The 19,366-nt window shown below is 35.4% G+C and overlaps 3 protein-coding genes across 3 annotated transcripts; 1 reads left to right on the top strand and 2 right to left on the bottom strand.

Annotated features, from left to right (window-relative positions):
- The first annotated feature begins 653 nt into the window (after positions 1-653).
- On the top strand, positions 654-5,081 carry LOC144576248 (protein unc-13 homolog). Its single transcript, XM_078326561.1, has 5 exons — positions 654-1,379; positions 1,610-2,512; positions 2,607-3,068; positions 3,251-3,440; positions 3,667-5,081. The coding sequence occupies exons 1-5, from the start codon at positions 885-887 to the stop codon at positions 4,716-4,718; spliced, it is 3,102 nt and encodes a 1,033-aa protein (XP_078182687.1). The 5' UTR covers positions 654-884; the 3' UTR covers positions 4,719-5,081.
- A 130-nt stretch (positions 5,082-5,211) lies between these two features.
- LOC144576249 (rho GDP-dissociation inhibitor 1-like) lies at positions 5,212-9,057 on the bottom strand. Its single transcript, XM_078326562.1, has 5 exons — positions 8,694-9,057; positions 8,105-8,165; positions 7,513-7,731; positions 6,698-6,822; positions 5,212-5,525 (listed from the first exon to the last, which is right to left on the bottom strand). Exons 1-5 carry the CDS (start codon positions 8,916-8,918, stop codon positions 5,460-5,462), a joined length of 696 nt encoding a protein of 231 aa, XP_078182688.1. The 5' UTR covers positions 8,919-9,057; the 3' UTR covers positions 5,212-5,459.
- Positions 9,058-15,552: 6,495 nt separating this feature from the next.
- LOC144576251 (cyclin-dependent kinase inhibitor 4-like) lies at positions 15,553-18,526 on the bottom strand. The gene is made up of 3 exons (XM_078326563.1): positions 18,025-18,526; positions 16,084-16,287; positions 15,553-15,929 (listed from the first exon to the last, which is right to left on the bottom strand). Exons 1-3 carry the CDS (start codon positions 18,342-18,344, stop codon positions 15,854-15,856), a joined length of 600 nt encoding a protein of 199 aa, XP_078182689.1. The 5' UTR covers positions 18,345-18,526; the 3' UTR covers positions 15,553-15,853.
- Positions 18,527-19,366: the final 840 nt, after the last annotated feature.

Below are 19,366 nucleotides of genomic sequence, written 5' to 3' on the forward strand. Positions count from 1 at the left end.
AATGGGGTCAAGTCAATTGACCACCATACCTTATGCATAGCTCCGCCCCTGACTCGGGTGATGTTAAAAAGGAAATTTCACTTTGGAGGTGTTTGCTATGTATAGTGTAGGCTTTGATGTAGACGGTAAACCGGATCACACCTTACCAGAATCTAGTTCTAAAATAAGACCAGAACTACCCCTTTGCAATCTTCCCGGACCAAAATAGAGAACATTTCTTTGATTATGGTCTTTTAATTAGTTGACTATAGTTATTGTCATTTATAACTATAACTGAAGTTAGCAACTTGTTATCTTGACTCTTACCTTGTAAAGAAATTGCATGCAACTCTGTATATAGCCATTCGTGCGACGAAACTATATATCAAACCAAAGCAAGACATTTTAATGACCCGGATAGTTTAATTAGTATAATTATAAGAATTTTAACAAATAATGCAATACAAGTGCGTCAAAATTATACCTAGTTGTAATTAGAATTTTGATGCATTATATAATTATAAAGCTTTGAGGTTCATACTAATCGAAAAACTTGTCCCGTGTGATATATATATAATGCATTATATAATGAAAATACAAAAAAGAAGAAAAGAAGCAAAAAAAATAAAAATTCAAGTATTTTTCTGAAAGAAAGATCCAGCAATAATACACGCTTTTACATGGTAATTTGCATAGACTATGACCTCAAAAGAACTAGAAATCCAGTTATGCTTAGTCTGTCCGACAACAAAGAACGTTTTTTCTAATCTCTCCTCATCTTTACTTTCAATTTTTGTACACATGATGCAGATACCCATAATTAGATTACCTAAACTGGGAACTACTCATCATCCATTGCACAAACACCACCATCCACCATTAGACTCCTGACGGACGGCAAGAGGATGGTCCGCCGCCCCTCAGTCTCCTCGTTCGGTGGAGACTTTGCGGTGGAGCAGTCTGGCGAATTCGCCAGCTCTGTAGACCAACTCCAATTGCCGTTCGGACGCATCGATGGCCTTAATCGCAATGACCTCCGCGAAACAGCATATGAATTATACTTCATTGTTTCAAGGGGGGCTACAGGTGGTGGCCATGTCAGGCATACATCACACGTCTCGGTTGAAATAGCGGGGAATGCTACTCCGAGATTTGGTGGGGGTGGGGGTGGGATGTCAGTGGTGAATAGCAAAATTAAAACTAATTTGGGTTTGAGGACGAGACGGGCAGTTCAGGTGGCATCGACACCAGGGAGACCAGGAACAGCAGCTGGGAAACGAGAAAAAATGCAGCTGAAGCCGAAACCGGCAAATGAGATAATGCAGCAGCAGCTAGGAGGGAATGAAATTATTGACAGCCGCCTCCGCAAAATGCAAAGCCTCCTTTCTGCCAAACCTCAGGTTATATAGACAAATTTAGCAATAAGATTTTCTGATTTTAACATAGAATACAGAAGACCAACAAAAGTTTAGGATTTCAACTCTACATAAAGTTACTCTTTGATGTTTGAATTTTTCTTTATGTTCTTCCAAAATATAAAAATGTAGATAAGTGTGTACACTTCTATTACTTGGAAACAACTTGCTAACTAATCTTCTGAATATATTTACATATATATTATACAAAACAGTTTGCTCGACGACCGGAGCTGATTGTAATCCCATTTCAACTCCTGAAGCATCTAAAGCCCAGTGATTTCAACAATATACACGACTACAATGCATGGCAGATTCGCCAACTAAAAATTCTCGAGCTTGGTCTTGTTTTACATCCATTTTATCCATTAGAAAGGAATTACCCAGCAGCACAACGTCTCCGTGAAGTTATACGCGCTTCTGAGATCAGACCACTCGACATGACTGATAAAAAATCTGAATCTTGGAGAACCCTTAATGAATCCATCAGAATTCTAACTGAACGAAATTCGAGCAAAATGCCTTCCGAGATTGCACATTGGGCAGATGGATTTCCTCTCAACATGCACATATATACCGCCCTTCTTCACGCTGTCTTTGATGTAAGGGATGAAACCATTGTTTTAGATGAGGTGGATGAATTACTGGAGTTAATGAAGAAAACATGGACCACACTGGGAATCAATGGTATGATACACAATGTGTGCTTCACTTGGGTCCTATTTGAGCAATATGTTCTCACTGGACAAATTGAACCAGATCTTCTAACTGCTACCTTAGGCATGCTTCTTGAGGTAGCAAAGGATGCAGCGAGCATGCATAGAGAACCGGGCTATGTAAGGGTTTTATCAGCCGTCATGGCCTCCATCCAATCATGGTCGGAGAAAAAGCTTCTAGATTACCATGAGTGGTTTGAGAAATCCATTTCAGTTATCATGGAGAATGTATTATGTCTGGCCATTTCTACGGGAAGAATACTTTGCGAGGATATATCTACCCCTGGATGCTCTGGGTCTACTACTACTTCAACAACAGTTGAACAAGAAAACTCCAGATGTGCAGCTGGAAACCGTGTTGATTATTTCATTCGATCATCGGTCAAGAATTCTTTCAACAAGGTATATATAATGTAGGTTGTAATATTTTGTATTGAAATAACATATGTTAGTGAGTATAGAATATACCAACTCATATTTTATCTTGTAATGATAGGTTTACGAGAATGGCAACGGTAACATAGACAGCATGGTGGTGGAGGTAGAGGAAGACCCTTGTGATTCACTAATGCAACTGGCCAAAAAGACCGAGGAGCTAGCCAAATTAGAAAAAGAGACTTATAGCCCTGTCCTAAGAAGATATCACCCATTTCCAGTTGCAACAGCAGCCGTCACTCTTCACAGTTCTTTCGGTGCTGTGCTTCGGCAATATGTGGCTCGCATGTCAGGGTTAACCAATGAGTATGTTCGTGTCCTCCAATCCGCTGGAAAACTTGAGATTATGCTGAAACAAATGGCATTGGAGGACTCACCAAACTTGGCAAATGGAGCAAACCCGATAGTGGACGAGATGGTCCCATATGACGTCCAGTCACTTATCGTAGGCCTCATGAAGGGGTGGATGGATGACAGACTCAGGATGGGTCGGGAGTGTGTCAAACGAGCTAAAGAAACTGAGGTAAGAACATAAATTAAACTAAACCGTTGTCACTATATTCTGACACCAAATAATAATTGAAGAGCAACACTAACAGTATATTATGAAATTGAGGATACAAAATTTGAGATCTAGTACAACAACCGTTCATAATATAATCAACAATATTTACTAATAAGTCTTTATTTTAATTAATCATGTAGAATTGGCACCCAAGGTCCAAGACAGAACCGCATGCACAGTCAGCAGTTGATCTAATGAAGTTGGCAAAAGTGACAGTGGACGAGTTCTTCGAGATTCAGGCCTCGGGGCCTAGAGAGGAGTTGCTACAAGAACTCGCCGATGGCATCGATAACCTTATTCAAGAGTACACCTCTCTTGTTGCAACTTGTGGTGAGGATTCTTGTTAGGTCATCATTTTTTATTTTTTCTCAATTTAGGGATTGAGAACTGAGTGTAATTGTTATCATATTCATAAGAGTCCAATTTACCAGAGTTTGAACATATTATTTCTATAATAAAACAGGTGAGTTTGAGCAATAGAAAATAGTGCTTTTGATACTTTTATAATTATAAGAACTCTTTTAATGGTGTAGAAATATATTTTTATTATGAACAGGCAACAGGCAGAGCTATATCCCAACACTCCCGCCTCTAACAAGGTGCAACCAGGACTCGAAACTACTACAACTATGGAAGAAAGCTGCGTGCCAACAACCATGTGCCCAACCATCTTGCCAGGCTGGCATAGACATGGCTGAACAAGCTCCTAGTAGACCACGTCTAGTGGCAAGCAAATCAACCCGTGCACGGGGCGAGACACACCACCCACGCCCTACAATGAGCCGGGGGACCCAACGCCTCTATGTCCGGCTTAACACACTTCACTACATCCTCAATAATCTCCACAACATAGACAAGAATTTGTCTTTCTTCTCTTCACGGGGTTACAACAACCATCACCCAAGCCCATCCCCTGCCCGAAACCACATCCACCGGCGACGCACAGTGGCCCCCACCCACTTCGAACAAGCTCGTGCTGCTATCCAATCCGCAACTCACCATGTGGCTCAACTTGCTGCTTACCGTCTCATATTTCTAGACTCAGCCAATGTGTTCTATGACTCTCTTTATGCAGGAAATGTAAAAGATGCAAGGTTGCGCCCTGCCCTCCGTGCACTGAAGCAGAACTTGAATTTTCTTGTTAGTGTGCTTGCAGACAGAGCACAGCCAGTTGCCGTGCGGGAAGTCATGAAGGCATCCTTTGATGCCTTTCTGTTGGTACTGATAGCAGGTGGACCAAGCCGTGCATTTTTAAAAGCTGATCATCAAATGATAGCAGAGGACTTGGCAAACTTGAGGAGGACATTTTGTACTTGTGGTGAAGGGTTGGTGGCAGAGGAAATGGTGGAGAATGAAGCAGGAAAGGCAGAAACCGTGGTGGCACTGATGGCACTGCCTGTTGAGAAATTGATCGAAGAATTTACAAAGATAGCATGGGATGGAAGCGGTCCAATCGGAGATGAAAGAATCATGCCCATGCCGCCTACCACCGGGAGATGGAGTCGATCAGATCCAAATACACTTTTGCGTGTGCTATGTCACCGTGATGAGGAGGCAGCCAACCGATTCTTGAAGAGAATGTTCGACTTGCCCAAGAGGAGAGGATGACAAAATGGCCCAAAAGAAAATATTATGAAAAGCAAAAAGGCTTGGGAAGAAGCTCTTGCATCTTGGAACCATTTGTGAAAGGTGGTAAACGGCCTTGCAGAAAGGTCAGCAAAGAGTTTCAGTACCAACCAAAAAAGAGTGCTTCTTTAGAAATGTTAGCATGATCTGGACCGGGGAAGCTGAAGGAATTGGTTTAAATTAGAATTAGAGATTTTCTCAATTATCGGAGATTATTTGTATATTTTCGTTCTCCACAATTTGATCACTAACCTAACAATCATGGGCTTACAGAGGGAATTTTTGGTTTGCTTCCTACCAGATTTTCATTATGTAAAAACTGTGAATACATGTACCATAAATATAGAGCGCCACACCAATGGATAGTTTGTACATCCAATGGTTCTACTATTAATCTTTTTAACAAAATGCATGTGCATTAAATCAGGTTGCAGCATAATATTAAGATTTTCTTTTCCAAAAAAATAGAATCGAATGAGAACAACAGAACATCAATATGAAATTTAATTAGACAATTAAGAATATGCAATTTTACAAGACACATCAATGCATTATGTACGGAGCCTAACCAACCAAGGGAAACAAATTTTCATACCATATCATTGGAATAATAGGCAACTATGCATAAGAACAATTACAATTCCACCATATATTATATCAACACGAGTTGAACTTTTTGAATTTTCACTTAAGTTGGCTTGTACCTAGTAACAATGCAGTTTCTCAGGTCTTCCTAATTTCAAAGCAATAGTCCAGCTCAAGATGGTTTCTCTTATCATCATCTTCAAACTGTTAAAATGAATAACAACAACAAATAAAAAGTTTAACTGTATAGAACCAAATCCCCTTCACAAAACAGAAACCGGCCAACTTGTGACCCCCACACAGCTCAAATTTGTTGGTTTGAATCAATTATCAGTGCCTGAATCCAATAGTGTTTGTATTTTCTCCCCTACCAGAGCATCTTTTTACATGCATCTAAGGATTTAATTCGTTTGCATAGTAAAATATAACTATAGATGTTAGTGATTGGCACCAATTGAAAACTGATAATATCTTTTGATTTTTTTTCTTGTTAATATAATTTTCTTATAGTAAATAAAATATCCAACAAAAAGTACAGGTAGTTCATGTTTTCCACAAAAGACCCAAAAGATCACATATACCTGTCAAAAGGTCTATACACTACTTTTCAGAGTAAAAATTCATTCCCTTATGGTTACAAGCTTCTAAGGAAAAAAAAAAAACGACAAGAAGACAGTTAATTTAGAGGTCATACCCCAGATGGATATCTTTCACAAAAAAAAAAATATCTGTTTCACTACGGGGCACTCCAATGACAGTAAATTGTAACTACACCATATTATTTACATTTGATCACCTACAAATCCAGAAGAAATAAACACGGAAGAGACCTAACATATTTCAGCTCCCCCTAATTTAATTCAGAAGGTAACTTCTGTCAAATAGGTCAAAAGGCAATTTCATCACTTAACTAAGGAAAGAAGATAAATTTGGTAACAAAAGTCGAGTATTTTACCATGGTTCCTCTAAATCCAACTGAATAAAAAAAGTGAGTTTTGAGGACCTGATATTTGAAACAGAATTCAAGATCTGAGGGCATGCTGGAAATTGACAAGAACAACAAAGCCTTTAGTCCCAAACAAGTTGGGGTAGGCTAGTAATGAAACCCAGCCGGAGTCAATCATCCACCAAACATAAAGTCCCCCAAATCAAGACTGACCCAACTTACACTTAACAAAGCAACCAAAAATAGAATCCAAAACACGGCTGACTGAGACCAAATCCAATATCCAAAAACATAAACAAACAATTCAAGATGATCTGACCCAAAATGAACTGCAACCTCACCCAATCAGAACCCAACCCAGCTCACTGTATATCTAGCTTTCCAAATTTAATTAGAATTGGTATTTCCAGATTTAATATGAAATGTATACCTTCAGTTTAGCTGTGTAAAGTCCACGAGAAAGTGTGCCAGAAGGAGTAGTCTCTTCTTCCAACAGGTGCTCATATGGGTCTCGCTGAGGAGCAAATGTACCCAGCATTCCCCGGCTTTGATCAACTGCAACAAAAAGGGCACATCATTGAACCTAAAGTTATATTACAAAAGAATCTAACAGGTAAAAAAAAACTCTGAAGAAATCAGGCATTACACAAATCTTATGTTCTAGTGCTCTATTACTGTTACTGCCTACAAGGTTAATATTACGTATTGAGTGAGGCTATGATACTATGCATAGCGCACTTTGGTCCGTACTACGAATCCATATCTTCATTTTCAAAGTCTAAATAGTCGATGCCAACCGTTCATCATGATCTCCATGTGAAATTGTACTTGGAGACCAAATTTACATTTTTTATAATGTTTTTACTATTTTTGTAGATAGGTTAAAAATCACTACTTCTGAATGGTCTAGAATCTTTAGATCGAGTGATTTTGTACCTATTTAAAAAAAAATAGTAAAAAAAATCTAAAAAATGTAAAACTTGGCATCCCAAGCACATTTTCATATGGAGATCATGTTCAGCGGAACGGATCAACTATTTGGACTTTGAAATGGAGATATACAGTACGGAACAAAATACGTTACGCATAGTACCATAGCCTCACTCGTATGTATTTATATTGGAGCATACATGTGTGAAGTGGAAACCAAGACGAAAATGCAAGATAAAGCTCTGTGCTGCATGGTACCAAAACCCGTATTATTGACACAGAGGTCATTATTATAGTATCAATAGCTGACAATACCTCGAATGCCTTTCTTCCACACAGTGTTCACATAATTCAAGCCACAGACAAGGTTATGCTTCACACTGAACTTCAGTTTGAGGCGGTATTGTGAACCTTCCTTCAGACTAAAAAGCATGCGACTTTGGTTTTCTGTGATTGGCAAGGTGGTCGTATTTTCTGTGCACCCATCAGAAATTATTCCAATTGAATGGAATATGACTTCAGTTTCCATGTCCCCTGCTTAATTAAGTATTTGATCAATGATAGGCAAAGTAGGAAGTATTATACTGTTACAAACATATGTTTGTAATAATAAATCTGTAATTTTAATGCTTATATAGGAATAATGCATCTTAATACATATAAATTCATAAAGATTTTCTTCCACAAATGCTCTCGTATAGATTCATTAATTATGATGCTCGTATCAGGATATGTGATCTCACAGAACAATTAATGTTAAACTTTGTAAAATTCGAAGGTTTACATTTACCAAGTATATCTGATATTGATGATAGAGTGGGAGTTCACAAGAATTCTCAAGGAAAAAGCAATCAATCTATTAATAAGATGACTTTTTTTATAATAAATGGCAAAGAAAAATTAATACCGACAATTTCTTCAACACAACCGAGCAGTTCCTCTTTCCACCTCCTCAAGCTCTCATCATCCTATGTGCAAAAGCCAGAATAGTAAGGTTAGTTACGTGCTGTGACTCAGGTTAAAAATCACTACTTCCTGACGTGCTCAGTTACGTGCCATGACTCATGTGTCCTGTGCAGTGACCATTTGCGTGCTATGACCATCTTTTGAAACTTTGGCACGGCACGGCACGTAGTCATGTGAGTCGCGTGTAATTAAAAACATCAGATATTGATTAAATGGTGAATCTTTAATAGACTAACTTAAATTATGATTAAATGGCCACGCGAGTCACGTTTGGGCACGGCGTGACTCATGTGGTGTGACCATCCCTTGATATTTTAGTCACGGCACAGCATGTGAAAAATTAACTTGGTCACAGCACGACACGACACATTTTTTCCACTCTATTCATGCCTTCCAAAATTGGTATACCATTTTCCTTCAAATTATTAGTTGTAAATGGATCAAATTTGTGACAAAACCCAAGTCACAAACCAAACCAAGTACACCATTAATAAGCAAAATTATTAGAAAAAGACTTGAAAAAAAATAACCTTGTCTTTCTCCAATTCATCTTTAAGAGAGAGAAGAGGCCCTGGAACGAACTCATGCTCTTCATCCTCACTCTCTATTTCCTCTTGATCGCTTCCATCTTTCCTCTCTTCTGTCCCTTCCACCTCGCCAGCGTGGCAAGATGCGATCGCATCGTTTCCATTTTCGCATTGAGCTGTTATTGGTGCAGAGGAACTCCCTGCTTCCTCTCTACCGCTCCCCTCCATTTGTTTCCGAGAAACCACAAAACCCTCTCTTTCGATCAAAAGTTGGAAGTGGAGAAGAAGGCAGTAGTACTGCAGTAGAGTGGGGCATGTGAAAGGCCTGGCGGAACAGTGTACCTTTTCTCTTTCTTTGAATTAACAGAGAATATATATATATATATATATATATATTCTCAAAAATAAATAAAAAATAAACAGAGAATAGAGAATGTATCTAGGGTGTCAATGGCGAATTTTTTTTTAAACCATAATTAAAAAATGTATATATATTTTTATGAAATTAATATGATTATTTTTTTTTAATTATAAAAATTGAAATATCATTTTAGTCCGAACCTTTTTTTTTAAACTGAAATGGCGATTCAATCTGAAATGGCGATTCAATCCGAGGTATTTTTTACAAGTTTTACAGAATTAATTTGTCAAAATCTGTGAAAACGGCTCGTACTGAAATAGCAATTCAGTCCGAAAAAAATATTTAGGACCGAAATGACATCTCGGTTCTTATGGTTTTTGTAAAAACCAAAACAATCAAGTTAGTTTGGTAAAATCTATTTTTCTATTTATGGTTTCCAAAAGAGTTTCGTCAATGGCACCCTTTTATCCGTTTACCTGAGCCGTATCGTATTCGATAAGACAGATATAGGTACGAGTAAATTCCTTTTTTCATTATCTAAACGGGTAAAGTTATGGGTAAAGCGGAGCCTATTCTGTATCCGTTACCCGATCGGATAATTATAAAAAAAAACTATATATATTATAAGTTTTAATGAGCAATGAATATGAACTCTCTAACTATTTTTGATAGTTGTGTTACACTTAACTAATCATTAAAACACATAAATAAATTTTAGCACATTCCAATAACATCTAAAAAAAGTAGTTAGCACCTCAATTAATCAAAATTAAACAAACACCACCTATCCCTCCAAATTTCAATTTTCATCACCACGCGCCCTCAGTTCGCACACCAAACTTTTTGATAAAAATGTTTAAAGAATAAAGAGGCTGTGTTTTTTGACTGTCTATGAGTTCGAAGTCTCTTTCTTTTAACAAACACAAATTAGAAGGGTTATTAGATGGAATTCAGATCAGGTGAGGTAAGTGATTCAGATTAAATCCGAGTTATTTAATTTAAGTTTGTGCGAATTTTAAATACCTTCCTATATTTTAAACTGCTCCAAAAAAAATTAATTTGTTCTCTTTAGTAACACCTACCGTACAAATTTAATCGATTTAGTGGATTTTGCGCTTCTTCGAGAAGTTATTAGGCGATTTGAAATTGGTCCCCCCCCCCCCCCCCCCCCCAACCACCCGCACTGGTGAATTCAGTCATTGCTCTTGGTGCTTCTAAACGTAGATGTATATAGTCACCATTTGTTGTTTCTTTTTTATTCGAGCAGGTGCTTCTGTCTAGCGGATTTGATCATCATTTTTCAGTGCTTTCACTTTTGAATCTAGTATCAGCTCTTCATTTTGCCTTTCTGGAAATTTTTATTCTTCACAACAAGCGGTTCGTTTTTTCCTTCTCTTCTTCTGAACTTTTCTTCTCCTCTTTGACAATGAAAGAGTGGATGGACTGAGTTGTACATATAGATACTTACTTTATATGTGTGTTATCTATGTTAGTTGTTTGTTGGCGTTTACTATGTGATATCTTTCTTCTCCTTTTTTTTCTTTTCCCTTTCTGACTTCCACACTTGCGGCTCTTTATTGGAACATTTGAGTAGTTATTGTCTCGGTCCAGTTGATTCAGTTCTCGATCTGGTTTGATTCAATGCATCTCTTGAAATTTCAAAGTGGTGACTGTCCTAGCCCAATTGATTTAGTTTTCGATCTGATTTGATTCAGTACATTCTCCAATGTAGTCTGCCAGAAGAACTATGACAACTATGCGCACCGAGGAAACAATCACTACGCTCCTATAATTTCCATAAAGCAGAGATAACCAATTTGGTTTCAACATGATGCATATACTCTTTTTGTGTTTTTAGTTTATTTATAATTATATACTTTTTCATACATTGTGATCTAATCTTATATAACAGCTCCTCTGTAACTCTTTTAATTAAATAAAATTACATACGGAATTTTATCCAAAAAAAAAAAAAAAACCTACCGTACAAATTTGTCCAATTATATGAAAAAGAGATGAATAGGAACGGTGCAAAGAACTTTTTGATATTTTTTTAATAAAATATTGCTCAAACTAAAAATATTAAAATTTTAAATATATTGTTTATTATTTGAAAAAAAAATATGCATTGAATTGAGACCAGTTTAAAAATTGTTTGGTAAGTCATCAAATAATTATAACTCTCTAAAGATTGGATTTTAACGGGATTTTAATTAATAATCCATCAAAATTTTAAATCAACTCAATTTGGATCTATGTTAAGATGAAGAATAATCCATCTTCAAAATTTAAAAAGAACACCCAAAAAATATTAATCCTTATCATATTCTGGAAGTTTCTACGTCAAGCAAGTATTTGGAACACTGTCTCTAGGTAAAAAGATCATTTATTTATAATTAAAAAAGTGACTTTTTTTTAATCAAATAATTACTAGAAATTTAAATTTTTAAAAGAAGACCAAGTAAGAGAATAATTAAATAAACAAGGCATACTAATAATATGAACTCTTCCTCACACCGTACCGCCCCAATTCTCTTTCTAGCCGACAGCCTCCTGCCCGAATTTAACTTTCTCTCTCTTAAAAAAAACACCATTACATTGTTAAAACATACAAACAACTAATTAAAAAACCTCCCTCTCCCTCTCCCTCTCCCTCTCCCTCTCTAGAGGCCAAGAATATTTCATTCGTAAAAATTAATAAAAAGAAGTAGAAATATTGGGACAATTTTTCCGATATAAAATTTAGATCGGATTAATTGATCTCGATCAAAAAAAAAAAAAAAATTGAAAATTTTCTCCATACATATATAAAAGAAAATATGAATGTGGGCCATGTTATTTGCACCAATGGAATCTTACGTAGCCCATGTCCATGTTATTTGCACCTAGCTGTAACCCATTAGTCACATAAATTATGCTTAGAAGTTAGAACCATGGCCCCTCTAATCCCATTTCATAATTCCTTAGAAAGAGCAACTGATATGAGATTTGAACTCGTCTTCATAATCACACAGAGAAATTAATTATAACTACTAAGTTACACATACACACATAACATTTCATATGGAGATTAATTGAACTATATAAAAATCAATTAAAATTTAATATACATGATTTTTTATTTTTTTTAATCATGGAAGTGGTCAAGTAAATACTCCCTTCGTTGTTTTTCTATTACTAAATGAACCGTATTATGTCATGAAAATTAATTCATCTACTATCCAATTTCCTTTATCGCCCATAATCTTAATATATATACTTTTATGTCTTCCATCAAATGAATGACGAATCTTATGAATATCAATTGTAGAATCAATTTATATAATTTAAGACCAAAACTTTCAAATTTCATTTCTAAATATTATTCCCATTTGGGATAACATCAAAAAAAAAAAAAAAAAAATATATATATATATATATATATATATATAGGGTCCGGCTAATTTGCTGCCGGCAGCATTTTAGCCGGAGGTGCTGCCGCCCCTTTTTTATTTTTGTGATGTCCAAACAACAAATCCAAACCGTTAGATGTTTAATCTATATTATAATATACTTGGAGGCCAAATTTTATATTTTTTGGAATTTTTTTACTATTCATTAAGCTGGTTTGAAAATCACTGATTTCAGTAAATTTCTGCAGCATTAAAATCAGCGGTTTTCAAACCAGCTTAATAAATAGTAAAAAAATTCCAAAAAATATAAAATTTGGTCTCCAAGTAGATTATAGTATATATTAAACATCTAACGGTTTGGATTTGTTGTTTGGACATCACAAAATAAAAAAAAGGCAGCAGCACCGCCGGCAGCAAATTAGCCACAGCCTATATATATATATATATACATTTTCAAAATGTTTGTCAACCACACATCATTATTATATAGGATCATGATAATTGTCCCCGCACCTCTATCTCCTCATTTATCTCCGCACTTAACTTCCATAATATCTTGGGAATCACAAAAGTTCCAGCACTGATTTTTTTTTTCTAAAGTATTAATATCCATGCATATAAGTATTTATACCTAAGAACGAAAGTATTTATGCTTATAAAATGAATATTTTTTACATAAATAATTGTCTCTCTAACCAAATCTCAAATTACATGGGGGGCATATACGTTTTAAGAGGTGGATTTTTTTTTCATTCAATCTCATCCACATTTCTGACGATCTATGAGAAATTTTACAGATCTAAAATCATGAATTTTTTCTATGTAATTTTATCTTTCAAATGAGATTCATGATAAAATACTTTCGGGCTCGTCGTCACACAATCATTTATACCTCATCGTGCAAGCATTTATACCTATACTTGATAGTATTTTTTACATATGACACTGACTGACATATGAAAATATTAATATCAAGTATTACAAGTATTTATCATATATAAAAAAAACTTGAATAATCATCTTGTATACGTTTATCGTGATAAATATTTTTTTGTATGGATAAATAATTAGTGGGGACCATAGTACAACCTCTAATTTTAGAAGTATTTAAATAATTAGTGGAAACCATAATACAACCTTTAAATAATTATCACATTCCTTATTTAACATGGACCCTCTAATTTTAAAAGTGTTTAAATACTCGGTGAGGACCATAATACAACCTTCCTAAATTGTAGCTGTGGGAATAGAGGGGGATAGGAATGTGAAGATGAATATAATTATTCTAATATTATAAGCTAATTAAGTAAAATTAGGTAGGAATGTTTTTTTGTCTATCCCGACTTATATTTTTTGCGTCCGACGTTTATCGAACTCAAATTTGAATTTGATAGATTTCTCTAGCGTCTAATTCTTTTTAAAATTTGCGCATGATAAATTAACACAAATTTTAAAATAAAAACACACAAATATTGAAGCAACAGACATGAATCTTAAAGAGAATCTAGAAAAACCCACCAATAGGCATCAGGAACCCTTTTTTCCCCAGAGTGTAACTGATGCTGATAAGCTGTATGCTGTAGATCCAAAATGGCGCAGGATATCTACGAGAAGGAGACCAGCAACGCACCTACGCCACGAGGATCTTATTCCTGGGCTAAAAAGGCCTTTATAGACCCAAATACAACCAAATGACGGCCCGTAATAATTGGTGGGCTTTTCGGCCGATCTAATCATTGGATGCCGTGACCGACTGAGACTGACCGCTTAGCATTGGATACGCTAATACAAGGAACAGAAATTAATGAACTTGTACATACTCTACGAGAATATACGATGCGTTTCAATGTGTCGGTGTCAACAAGCCAAGGTGGGGTCCCCACAATTGCCACGTCATAACGAGCAAGAAGAGCTAGCAGATATATTCTTCTTCGTAGTAGCCCAACTGCCCAAGAGAGAGACAATATAACGTGCCCCTCAAATAAGCTAATAATTCAAATATAATTAATACTTTTCGCAAAACAAAAAATAATTATCTGAATATTAGAATCAGAATATCTATTTTGACAGGAATTTGCGACCATGTTCTTTGCAACTATTTTCCACATTATTTTCTTATGTTTTTCATTTTGTAAGTGCAAAATTTATAAAGTTCGTCTTATTTTACATCATCATGCGCATACAAATTTAAATCATTAATACAAATAATTCGGACTTGTAATTGAAATCGTAAATTTGAAATATAATACTCAAGCGGCATATTATGAAAAAAAACATTAAATCATTAATACAACCAAAAATTCTGACAACGCGTGCAATATAAAAAACTTGTTGTAGCGTAACCTTCGGATCTCGATACAAGAAAGTGTGTGCCTGACTCAGCAAACATGCTCAAATAGGTTCAGAATCGGGTCTTAATTATTAGATTAAGGGTTGCACTCAATTAAACTAAAACTGTCAAGTGACCAAAATTAGCACGTTTCTGTTAATGGCTAAAACAAATTCATCCCAGAGCTGAGACCACTTGATTGACCAATGGGATAGTCCATACATTGGATTCTTTTTTTAAAATAGAATCAAATTTAAATATTTCAACGAAACAAGCACGCTAAATTTTTGTTTTTATGAAAAACAGCTCCACCAATTATGTGGATCGGTGGATGCAAAACAAAGTAAACATAGTAAGCATGAACAGTAAGCAAAATAAACTACCTGCACCAATCCACATGTTTTTCATAAAAAACAAGTCGAACTTGCTTGTTTGGTTGAAATATTTAAATTTGATTCTATTTAAAAAAAAAAAAATCCATACATTGTGTATGTCCAAATATATCCAAAAGAATAAAAAGAGAACAATTGCTACTTCAATGCTAGCAAAATATGAGACAGTTTCATGGGTTAACAGATTGTCTAGATACTTTATATGCAAAGAGATGGGATGTGTGTGTGTTGTGGTGGTGGTGTTTGTTTGCTTTCAACCCCACATCAACATAGACACAAAAAAAGGAAAGAAATGCAAAACAAACAATTTCCATGTCAACCATTAACTGGGTGTAAAATCCACAAGTTGCGGTGCAACATTTACTCGTGAAAAGCAAACAGCCAACCATTATTACTAGATGAAACAAAAAAGAGGCCCGTTTTATTAGATTTATTAAAAATGAAGTCTTTGGTAGAAACTTTGTACAGAAGATACACAACCAAGGTTAGATATCAAGTGATAAATTATGTTAGCGGAGAGAGACTAGTCTTATGTAACGAACTAAACTAGATTTGTCAAGATACAGTTTAGCGGAGGGGTGGCACACACACCGCCACCACACTCCAACTAAATCTCCATCCTCAGATGAAAACAAGTGACAGAGATGTTAAAATTCAAAAGTAACATTTTTTTTTATACTAGCCCTTGCCTATTTTGGAGGGTCCAATTTCTCCCATTCATAGCGTCCCGGCAATGGTTGCTCCGTCACCGGATCAAAGTTGTACCTATAACCAGTTGAAAAAATAAAATAAATTATTGTACCTAAACTACTTTCACAACTTGCATGTTTAGAATATTCATATTGAAACTACTATATACACTTCTGGAATTTCTATCAAATTCATTATTGCAATAAGAGAGGTATAATGTACTAATTACTTCTCAGTGAAGTTCTTTTGTTGAAGCTCCTCAGGCTTCCCGAATAGATCGTTGATATCTCTTTCAGAAGGGACGACTCTCTGACAGGCGGGCCCACCAGTCTGATGTGTTGTTGACTGCAAAGTATTTCTGTTTGAAGAACTAGGAGTAGATAATTTATTGGGGTCTCCTATCAGGTTGCAAGGTGTGCTCTCCCTGGCTTCCCTGCAATATATGTAACTTTGTTTGGAAACTACAGCATATAGTTGAAACAAAATAAATTTTCACGACATATAAAAGTCGGAAACAAAAGATTAAATAATGAAAACAGTAATGACCAAAGGTAGAATGATCAGTAGGCTAGACAAGTCTTCCGAGAATACATATAGCAATTAATTCCAAAAGCGATTGTGCGGACACTTTACTATCTATGAGGTGGCACTGCAATTATGAAAATAATTGGAGGTATCCTGGTTCTCTTCATTCTTGTCGGAATTAGGAACACAAGTCACCACAATTTTAAGACAAAAAACTGTTCTGTTGTGGACAATTACTACTTAACATAATCCATCAATGCCACTCAAAAGTGTGTGTGCGTGTGTATATATATATAGCATGCAGAAAAGGGGAGATAGCACAGTTGACTAGGAAAAAGTCCTATGACTATTGTACCCAAAGGTCGAGAGTTCGATTCCCCCTCACGACTTTGCAGCTTGTGCGAAGGTTTTCAAAAAAAAAATATTTGTAGCATGCAGAGTATACTAGTAAATTGTAGAACTTAAAGACCTTTCAAAAGCTTTTATTTTGATAAATCAACAAAGTCAATGGACCCCAATTGCTATGCAGCAAATATGCCCCTGGTTGGGATCCATTGACAAGCAGATTAATTTAATATTTTTGACAACTATACATAAACTTATTATTTTCAAACCTAACAGTTGGAATGTAGTATATACTTGAAGAACATCATACAAATAAAAAAGAAAATGACGAAGTTTCATGAATTTTTTTTTTTATAAAATGACTCGAAATTTGCAACGGTTAATGTTTAGTGGCATTTGATTGAATATCAAATACAACCCAAATTACGTGAAAATTGATACACAAACAATCTTATAAAGCTAACAACATGTTTATACCGTTTAACCTATTTCTATTTATTTTTAATTTGATTCGAGAAAGTATCATCAAAGTTGTCAAGTTAAGGTCCGCCGTAAACAAATCATTGACCCTTTATAATAGATGGTTTGGTTATTTTTCTGACAAGTGGGACACTCTTACAAATATGAAATAGAGAGAATTTCGAGATTTTGCAAATTTCTGAAAAATCCAACAACTTTGGATCTTTTGATCAGTGACAACTGACAAACAATGACAGCTGATGGAATTGAGGAACGACTAATATACAGATAAAGAAGTAAAAAAAAAAAAACAATGAAGGATTTGAATTCAGGTTCTGCTAAATTTGGCATATAGACCATTATAAACTATATTTTAACATAAAACCAAACTACATCTGTCAGGACAAATTGAAATTATTTTAACCAGTGAAAACTAATAGAAGCAATTCACCATGCAAAACAAATCAGGGATATTGGAGAAATACTGGAAAAAAAAAACAAAAAACAAAAGGGATTACAGGAATCACCAGACATTGAAGGCCCACAGGGAATCCAGTGGTTTGTATTCTAAATTTAGTAAAGGATGGCATTCTGGGTAGAAAGGGGAGCTCTGTGTTAACCTTTTGTGGCTATTTTACAAAATTGCTTCAAGAAAAATGCCAAATTAATAACCATAAAGGAAACCTTCAACAGTTTCCTTTTACCTCTAAATCAAAACATTTGTACATTGTACTAAATTATAGAAAAATTGTTGGGAACAATTTTTGAACATCAATCAGAAATGGGAATTCTATAATCGAAATTTTGAGCTTTGTAAATTTAAAATTCAAATAAGGTTAACCTTTCAGGCTCCGAAACAAGCTCATTATCTCCAAATAACCCCTCTGATTTTTCGTTATTCTCTTCTCCTCCTTCCATCCTGGTAAAATCGTCTCTCTCTGTCCTCCTTTCACTAGAAGCAACACTTTTTTTCAGGGAACTAGGGTTTCGTTTGTCGTCTCCTCTCTGTTTCTTCTTTGAAACCACGAGCCTCTTCTCCAAGCGGCGGTTGCGAAGGTCGAGGTAGGAGGAGGTGGTGGTGACGCCGTACAGAGCTAGGCTTTTTGCCCTTGTCAGAACCCCTGTACCACCTCCTCTGTTCTTTCTCTTAATCCTCCCCATTTTACGCTCTTGAATAGATACCGAGGAATTGAAGCGAAAAGCGACAATCCCTCGAACACCAAAAGAGAGACGCGATCCAAATATCCAAATAGCGTCAGAGAGATAGAATCGAGGAACGCACGAGCGGAAGCCAGGAGAGAGAGGTGATGTAAGAGAGAGGCTTTGCCAATATTTCAAACTAGAGAGAGAGAGTGAGGAGTGGTTTAGGGGTGGGGAGTGTTTTATGCGGAAAGGGAAGAGATTTGCTACGGACAAAGAAGAAATGTACTTTCGTTATAACTCCTGGGGCCTCTGGGTTTCTGAGTTAAGACATGGAGGATAATTTCAGAATTTGGAGAAGTTAAAGGTTATATTCGTATATTTTCACTTTATTTTTAGATTAATTTGAAAAGTTAGTACGGTAACAAGGGATTTTAAAATTAAGTACGACATGTAATCCGAAATCATTTTTAGTTGGACATATTTTTAATAGTGCAATTATCATTATGTAATTTTGTTGGAAAATAGATGATAGATATTAAAATTTTAACCAAGTTAATAGATAATAATTTGTGATATAATTTTTAAATTTCTATAGTTAGTAATATTATGAAAACTAAAATAAATTCGATATTAATAAAATGTGGGTCTTTGAAATAATTTTTCTTAGGTTAATTAATTAGGATCCTCTTTATTAATGTAAAAATGAGATATTTTTTAATATTTTATCATATAAACTTAGCCTTACATATTGATGATCAAGTACTTATTGTTTAAAAATTAAATAAAAATTAGTCCTCTGATGATCATGACCAAGCTCACCTGTTCAAAATAGAAACAGAGATTTTAATTACTTGTCTATACATCAACCACTAATAAATTAATACCAAATTTGAGTTGTCAAGCATCCGCCTTTAAATTGTGTGTCGGCTGTTGAAACATAGTGCTGTCAATAAAATTGGACCAACAAGTGTCAACTGTTTAACTTGCAAATATATTAACCATATATTATCAGAATACCAACCAAAATTGTTAAGGTACAA

The sequence above is a fragment of the Carex rostrata genome, chromosome 25, assembly GCF_964058835.1.
Source record: "Carex rostrata chromosome 25, lpCarRost1.2, whole genome shotgun sequence".
In the NCBI taxonomy this organism is placed as follows: Eukaryota; Viridiplantae; Streptophyta; class Magnoliopsida; order Poales; family Cyperaceae; genus Carex; species Carex rostrata.

Coding starts and splice junctions, on each gene's coding strand:
- LOC144576251 (XM_078326563.1), bottom strand. CDS start 18,344: ATGGGGAGGATTAAGAGAAAGAACAGAGGAGGTGGTACAGGGGTTCTG. Junction 16,288..18,024: donor CTTGTTTCGGAGCCTGAAAG/GTTAACCTTATT, acceptor CATATATTGCAG/GGAAGCCAGGGAGAGCACAC. Junction 15,930..16,083: donor CAAAAGAACTTCACTGAGAA/GTAATTAGTACA, acceptor AACTGGTTATAG/GTACAACTTTGATCCGGTGA.
- LOC144576248 (XM_078326561.1), top strand. CDS start 885: ATGGTCCGCCGCCCCTCAGTCTCCTCGTTCGGTGGAGACTTTGCGGTG. Junction 2,513..2,606: donor TCAAGAATTCTTTCAACAAG/GTATATATAATG, acceptor TTGTAATGATAG/GTTTACGAGAATGGCAACGG. Junction 3,441..3,666: donor CTCTCTTGTTGCAACTTGTG/GTGAGGATTCTT, acceptor TATTATGAACAG/GCAACAGGCAGAGCTATATC.
- LOC144576249 (XM_078326562.1), bottom strand. CDS start 8,918: ATGGAGGGGAGCGGTAGAGAGGAAGCAGGGAGTTCCTCTGCACCAATA. Junction 7,732..8,104: donor TTGTGTTGAAGAAATTGTCG/GTATTAATTTTT, acceptor TTAATTAAGCAG/GGGACATGGAAACTGAAGTC. Junction 5,526..6,697: donor TTTACACAGCTAAACTGAAG/GTATACATTTCA, acceptor TCATTTTAACAG/TTTGAAGATGATGATAAGAG.